Here is an 8274-nt window from a genome sequence, read left to right on the forward strand (position 1 = left end):
CAAGGTAGCCCCGTCCTAAAGCATACCCTGCTTTATGGTCTATTTTACTCTAAATGGGACCATCATTTACTAAATGAACATCATGCTGTATGGAAGAAGACTGAAACTAAAGACTGAGACCAGAAACTCATTAGGAAACTGTTTACTGAGTTCATAAATCAACTGAGAAGGCGGCTCATATCTCCATAATACTCTATGCTTTTGGGCTGCTTTTTTACAACCAATGGAGCTGCACCCTTGCTGGACATTAGAAAGAATGCAGGTTTAAGACACTTATTATTATATACTGTCAATGGGTCTACATTACTGAGCAGAGAAACTGTTGTTCCCTTCAGTTATAGCTAGTAGAGGATCCTTCAAGTTGGGTGTTCATCAAGCTCAGATTTTATTAATTGCTTTTATTGTCTACCATTTTCTGGTGTCATGATACTGAAATGTAAAAAAAAAATCACATATATATATTTTAGAGGAAAACTGTGCAAAATCCATTTTTGAGTCACATAGCAACAATGTTCTCACAACTTAAACCACTTTAAACACCAAACATATTTTGTTGTTGACGTCCTCCAAGAAAAGTTCATAGACCTGAACCTCAAAACTCTGCAGCGTCAGCAGGAGGCTGAAATTCTCCCCCTGCAGACTTGTAGTCATTGTTGATGTTTCGAACACTTCCAACTGGTTCCTGTCACTAGCGTGGAGCGTCCTGCCCAGCTGTGTCCAGACTGTTTGCGCTCACTCTCTTTACAAACTGGGTCAGAGGATTAACTACGCTCTGCGAGGTCATGTGGGGACCTGCCGAAACAACGTTTGAATCCTCTCTGAAGCTGTTTTACACAACAAGCCTCCGTCAGGCCACTGAGTGCAAACCCCACCGCAAACAAGACTGTTAATACTGGCCCAACGCCCAACACAGGCATCCCATATCCAGAATATCACATGCAACACCAAAGTGGTGGAAAACAGCTTGAGTTCTGACTGTTTACCAAGTTTGACTTTCCAAAATGTGTAGTGACATCAGACAGACAAATGAGAAACATCCTCTGATATAAGAAATGAGCCAGTGGTGGAAAAATTACTGAAATCCTTTTCACATGTACAAGCATCAGCATTACGATGAAAAACCAAGTAAAAGTGAAAGAGGCTAGTTCGGTTTGAAGAAGTGCTTAATTTACAGTACAACATCACTAATTTAAGTGTTGAAGTTCAGTGTTCAACCTCCTTTAGTCCAACATGGACCCTCTAAGGATGTTTTCAGACCTATAGTTGATTTCTTCGGGTCTGAATCAGCAGATGAGACGTTAAACTTGTGTTTTTCCACATTAGTTTGAACCAAAATGCATCACTAAAATCTACAACGGTCACTCTGCTCATTGGTTAAATGTGTCCAGCTGCTAATGAACTGCAGTCCCTCTAACGTCCACTAGAGGCTGGCTCCAGCAGTGAGTCAATCTCCATAAGGCCCACATGTTTACAGCCTGGTACACAAAACGCTTTTGGTCTCTATAGATATCTCGGGGGGTGAATTTGAATAAAGCTCAGGATTCCCACACATCCTGGAAAATTATAAACTAGTTCTCCAGTCATGGAAACACCTGGAAATTGATTAAAATGAGCAACTCGGCTGTTGGTAGGATGAGCTGCACGCTGTGATGCGTCTAAGCAGATTTACCAGACGTGGAGTGGAACGGACTTGTTGCGATCTTTTTGGCATTGAGTCAGCGATTTTACAGTTTAGAGGAAAACTGAAATCAATCCGCTGGAGATGCAGTGGCTGTGGTGAGATACTTAATGAAAGAGGAATGAGACTGGGGTTAAATGTGTCTGCACTAGACCTACCGGTAAATGATATGACTGTTTGTGAGTACGGTCCTGTAATGTCAAGAAAACTCTGAACTGATTTCTTAATAAATATGGGAACGCTGCAAGTACAAGTACTTATATTTGGATACTTGCCAATACCGAGTACTGATATGCGTACTTAATACTACCATTACAGTTCTTCAAATGACTTTATATGTTCCTCACTTTCTGACACTGCTCCTCCTCCGCCGACCTGCTCAGCTAACAAGCTGTTATGTGACTTACATGAGCACAGTATCGGACCTGAAACTGGTCTTGGTGCATCCCAGTTCTTTTTGCATTTCTATCTGATGTAATCCCTCAGGGAGCTGACTGTGGACCCTCTATGATTCACGTCCTGAGGTTGTACTGAAACCTGCTCTCAGGCAAACACCCAACTTATTTCCAGTGAATCTAACATGTCGTCTCTTTCTGTCTCATGCACAGAGAGATCCACCCTGATGGTCTTCCCCACGCCTACACCATCATCCTGATGTTCCGCCTTCTGCCCGACTCGCCCACCGAGGCCTTCGACATCTGGCAGGTGTCCACCAATGATCACAAGCCAGAGACCGGAGTCACTATCGACCGTAAATATCCTCCTCTGTTCCTATCCAGCGCTGTGTGTGTGGTAAGGGGAGGGCACCGTGGGGTGATGTGGAGCAGCTGTGCCTCGCTGTGTCCTATCTGGTCATGAGAAGTGGGGTGTAACGAGGTGGCTGTGCCCTCCGGCTGCTTTGGTCTGTACTGATAACTGAGCCGACTTCTTTTACCGCAGGAATCTCGCATCATCAAGAGCTCAGCTGGCTCTTGTAAAGCCTCAGTTTCAGCCTGTCAGCACGGCTTCACACAGAAATCCTCCGGTGATGATTGCTCGTTCTGGTTCTTAAGTAACGACCGCTGGACGACACCGAGGTTCAAATCCTCCACAGGGAGAAACAAACTGCAGTATTAAAGGAATAGTTTGATATTTTGGGAAATGTGTTTATTCGCTTCCTGGCAAAGAGCTGGATGAGAAGATTTACAAAGCTAAACTTGCTAGCAGTTTCCTCCTTCTTCCAGTCCTTGTGCTAATCTAAGCTAACTATCGCCTGGCTCCAGCTTCATATTTCTGTTATGTTATTTATGATATTTATTTATGTTTATGTCTTCTCATCAAGTTATTCTTTTGCTTTAAAGCTGGAAACTAGCTTTAATCGGAACCCGCACATTGCTCCTGTCACATTTTTACTAACTGTGGGCTCGTTTTTCACTGCAACATATGCCTTTATTTTGGCGGGTTGGGTGCCAATAATAACTGATGTTATATGTGCAATATATGCTTTTTTATATACCTTTATAGAAACAACGCAATCATGGCTTTAAATAGGTGGAATTTTAGAATGTGGTTTGTGCAGTACAACACATTTACCGCAGACCGGCCTTGTTGTGAATCTTTGGTCTGAACTTGAGGAACAAAGTCACAAATGTTCTTTCAGGGTGGATTCTTTTAGTGTTGCTCAGTGTGTATTCCTTTAAAAAAAGAGCTCAGTGTGTAACGTCTCTTCTGTCTCTCTGCTCAGCCTCCAGCAAGACTGTATCCTTCTACAACAAAGACGAGCGCGGTGAAATCCAGAGGGTCACGTTCGACACCGATCAAGTGAAGAGGATCTTCCACGGAAGTTTCCACAAGGTACACAGTCTCTCATCAGTGCTAGATTAATGAGACAGATGTAACAAACATTCACGTTGAAGAGAAAAAGGTGCTCAGACTGCAAACAAACACCCGACGGAGACGTTAAAATGTCTCCAGTGTTTGAAGCAGCAGTGGTTGAAGTCCATGTGGGTGTTTTGGGTTTCAATCATATCGAACAGAACAAAGATGAAAAGTCAAATGTGTCTTTAATGCTTAAATTATATGTTAGGCGTGACACATCAATCGAATCGCCGCGCTTTGTTCTCGCTGGACGTCCTGAGGTCACACAGACACTGTAGATTCCTGAGATTCCAAATGTGTTGTACATTACAGTCGGAGCACCTCACATGCAACTACAGACGTGTTCCTGAAGCGTTACAAGGGCAACAGATGGTCCTCTGCAGGTTGTAAAGAATGAGGCTGATTACATACAGTTCAGACTGTCTAATGGACGGATGGAGGCGGCCATCTGCGCCTCCTGGAGGCTGTTAAATGATCAATAGATGGTTGGACTCTCGCTGGATTGGTTGGGTTTAAACATCCAGCTGAAGGTGAAGCGATGGGCGATAACGCTGCTGAGTTATTACGAGATATTTAAGAGTTGAGAGACTTGTGTTGCTTCAGTTTGTGCTGCTCATGTAATCAGACTTTTGCATGATTACATCTGAGTATTCGATACAGCACAAGCTGCTTTTTCTCAAAAATCTAATTAGAACCAAACTGCAAGCAGGTTATTTGACAACACTAACCTCGCTTGGAGACATTTCAAGGACACTGACATGAAAATACTTAAGTAAAAGAGATTTTGAGTCAATTTTGCAAGATGAAACTTATTTACTTGGCTGTAAAATGGCAGCATAGTTTTATATCCGACACAGAGCCAATATCAGAAACACAAACTGTGGTTAGTGCACGTTATAAAACAAGCTTTTTGTTTGGCCTGAGGACAGACTGAGCAGAGGGGACAGTTTCCAGTGCGAGCGAGTGTGTGCTGATAGCGTACTGCTGGAGGACGCAGTGTGGATAACAATATCACAGAGTTTCACAAGGATCCATACGCTCTTCTAAACGGGGAGACCATTAAAACTGCTCTGCAGTCCCTGCTGGGACGCTCGCCTGGAAAATATTGGGTCACCGCTATTAAACAATTACATCAGAGCGGCTGAGGAGCGCCAGCAGGAAGGCGGTGCCTCCCCTCCTCCGTCCACCTCTCTGCAGCCTCCTGGCTCAGGAGGAGTGTGTTTGGAAGGCAGGCGCTTGGTCTTGCCTCTGGTAGTCGACCGCAGGCAAATTCTTCTTGCTGCTCTGTGGGTTTACCTCCCAGCATGCCTCTGCACACGGCGTCTGCTGCAGGGCGAGACGTCCGTGTCAGCAGGAGAGACTTTAAAGTCGGATTTAGATTACCTGCTGCGCTGTGGAGACAGCTGCCCCCTGATAACGCCACTCCTCCGGGCAATTTTAGCCGTAATTTATATCTGACGCAGAGTGTCTTCTTCTACAATTTCTCTCCTCCCTCAGGCAGCAAGTATGAAGGCAGTTGTGGAATGTAAAGAGGGACGTTTGAGGAAATGTTTCTTCAAACACAAGATATGAAAATGACTCTATTTGTAAAATCCAGATGGGATTAAAATCTGCAGTCCGTAAAAACTCACTGATGTGCAGAGAAGAAGTGAAAGTGATGCATAATTGATCCCTGAGGGTGAAATTCTTCCTCTTTCTGCCTCCTCCATCCTTCCACAGAGAGGTCAGAGGTCAGAGTTAGTCATAAACCTGGAACCTGTCAAGGACACTGCTGCAGGGTGCACGTTGTGACCCTTTCACTCTTGCTTTTTCTGTTGCTGAACCCTCCGGCAACAATAAAAACAGCTGGACTGAAGAAAAGCTTAGTATAGATTTAAAGGCCTGTCAGTCAGCGGGAGTGGCGGACCCTGACAGCTGACTGGGACGTGTTGAACTTTCTTGAAACATGATTTAGAAAGAACGCTTAAACCCAACTGCAACATCCCTGCCGGCTGATGTTTGAATCTGCTATTGTGCCAGATTCACGTCACACAAGATGTTGTCGATGAAAGATGGCAGGGTCCGCCACATCGTCACGTCTGACTTTTGCTAATCCCCTTCCCCCTCGCAGCATTTTACCAACCTGCTAACTCAGCCCTAGACGGGTCTCTGAAATCCTCCCACAGATGAGTTTAACAGCAGCAAACAGATCTGTTATAGATACCTGGAGGGTTTCTGTGGTCCGACGGGAGCACACAGGGATTAGAGTGAAGATCCTCCCTGCGAGCTCTGTGTTGACTATCAACCACCGCTGGATGATCCGTGCCAACTGCAAAGAAACAGATTAACAGTCCTGCCAGTAACTTTCACCAGAGAGCAAAAAACAGAAAAAACAAAGATGGGAAATAAAGATGCTCCAAACAATGGGAACGTCTCAGAGAGCGAGATTCAGAATAAAAAAAGAAATTTGTTTCAATAAATTTAGAGGTTTATTTATGGTCCGAAACAGTGTTTAAAATGCTCAGAAATACAGTCTAGAGTTAAAAATAAATAAGAAGTTTTCCAGTCATGCAAACAGCTGGAAATTGATTAAAATGACCAAATATCCTGGAAATAATCTATGTTGTCCTGGAAAATTTATTTTAACCTGTGCTGTGGCCAAATTAATGTTAGAGGAAAGCTGTAGGGAATAGGCCTTTTTCACAGCAGCCGTTTTGACATGAAATAGTAGGGTAAACTCAGGTAAGGTTACATTCCATTCAGACAGAGTCAGGAGGCATGTTGGCTAACTGCAAAGACTCTGCTACCCTAAATAGAACAGAGCCGTAATTAGTATCACCATGTCAAAATGGCTGCTGTGAAAAAATGTCTATTTGGAAAAATCGGCTGTGTTGAGATCGGCCAAGCGTGCCTTGAAAGACAATAAACGCTGACCACCACTTGGGAGCGAGTGATGTGGAAAAAATTCCTGAAAATTGTCCTGAAAAAGGTCCTGGAAAATGATTTCTTAAAAAGAGTGGGAACCCTGTTGCATAAACATCCTCTTATAACCGCCTGTAACTCCAGCGCTGCTTCCAGACATCAGTATGAAAGGTTGTAATCAGGTTCCTGTTTTATTTGACAAACATGGAGGGAAGTCTCATTTTTCTCTCGTGTCTTACAGACATCCTCCTCCTGCTGTTACTGTATTTTATATATGATTTGTCTTATTGTAAACAAATCCCATCATAAGACATTCATCTTTAAAAATTCCTCCCAAATCTGCAGTTTCATTTGAAATAGGTTCAATTAACAGGTAATTAACAGCTGCTCAGTGTATCAAGCAAGCAGGTGGACATTTGTTAGGGACTATTTTTAGCGGTGATGGTCATGAAGGATGTGATTGTGTGTGTGTTTAATAGTTGATGGTAGAGAGGAAGAAGATACATCTCTAGTTGGATCCTCTGAAAAAGAGGACACATTGTTTAGAGTAGTTGTCGCCTTTTCTCAAACAGCAGAAGTTTAAATTTAACAATTTCCAAAGCTTGAAGAACAGCTTGAAAAATGAATGAAGTTCTGTGTTCAGCACCGCCTTTATTTTGGCGGGTCGGGTGCCAGTAATAGCTGATGTTATCAGCGAGAGCCTCATGAGAACGATACATCAGGTTGTGTTTTACAGGAACAATGTATCAGAGTTTCCTCTACATCTCAGAGGATTTTCCAGCCTGACGAGAATAAAAATGTTCCCTTTTGGCCTGATCACGTTTAAATGTTGGCAGAGTTGGTTTTACAACATCAGTGCTGTTATTAGAAACTCGTATCCCTCCACAGACGAGTGTTTCCTGTTAAAGTGTTGAGAGCAACACGCTGGAGCTTCCTGAGTACCTGCTGAGCTTCAAACCTGAAGTGTAAATGTGCTTCCCTCCCCCGAGTCCTCCTTGGACGTGTCAGTGTTTCCTCGAGCAGCGTTGGCTCTCCACGCTCTGCTGAACGCCGCACTGCTGAACGCCGCTCTGCATGTCCGCGGACTCCGGCTGACCACGAGCGGTGAGCAGCCGCAGCCTCAGAGGGGCCGGCCTCGAGGAAAAGTTGTTGTTAAGGCGGTGCTCGTGGCTTACCGCACAATGACATCATGAGGAGATGTGGTGAGGGAGATCTGAGTAAGGAGAAATGCATTGTGGTAGTGTGTGTGTGTGTGTGTGTAACTCCACTGCTGCCTCAGTTATTTTACAGTTCTCAGATCGTCAGATGCCCCAAAGTGCCGTCCAATGAGACGGAAGGAAGGAATTTTGGCTTTTGAAACACGATGGATTTCCAGCTGAAACAGGGTTTTTTGGGGAAAGCAGGAGCAGAATATCTGAACAGATGAGTAAAGGGTTTATTTAAAAGTGGCTGGAACTGTTTACATCAAGCTGCTGGTATGTAGAGACGCTTCGGTCACTGAGCTTATGAAGAAGGATCCACACTGAATACTTTTATTATGCACTTATACAACGACATCACTTCCTGCATGTGCTTTACAATAAGACAACTTTAATGTAAAGACAGTGGGAGAACTTTACTGTGAAATTGGAATATTTATGATGAGCTTAAAGCTTTAATAAAAATGACCTTTTGTCATATTTGCTGAAACTTTCACTTTATCCTATCCTATAGCCTATTTCTGCCAATGGGATGGGAAAAAATATTCTATAAGTCATTATAATGAGAATGTTTTCAGATACTATCTGTCTCGTGTACTAGTGTCAGGATATAGTGAAAGTTTCAGCAAATATGTCAAA

The 8274-nt window shown here is 43.6% G+C and overlaps 1 protein-coding gene across 4 annotated transcripts in view; it reads left to right on the top strand.

Moving 5' to 3' along the window:
* The window catches only part of col12a1b (collagen, type XII, alpha 1b), a 136562-nt gene that overhangs the window by 104510 nt on the left and 23778 nt on the right, over positions 1-8274 (top strand). For all 4 annotated transcript variants that reach the window (XM_035678794.1, XM_035678796.1, XM_035678793.1 and 1 more), the window contains 2 exons: positions 2287-2429; positions 3402-3511. In XM_035678794.1, coding sequence (XP_035534687.1) covers positions 2287-2429; positions 3402-3511 — 253 coding nt within the window. The remainder of the gene's footprint in view (positions 1-2286; positions 2430-3401; positions 3512-8274) is intronic.

The sequence above is a fragment of the Morone saxatilis genome, unplaced genomic scaffold (genome assembly GCF_004916995.1).
Source record: "Morone saxatilis isolate NCDOM2014 unplaced genomic scaffold, NCSU_SB_2.0 Contig7, whole genome shotgun sequence".
NCBI classification, from domain to species: domain Eukaryota; kingdom Metazoa; phylum Chordata; class Actinopteri; family Moronidae; genus Morone; species Morone saxatilis.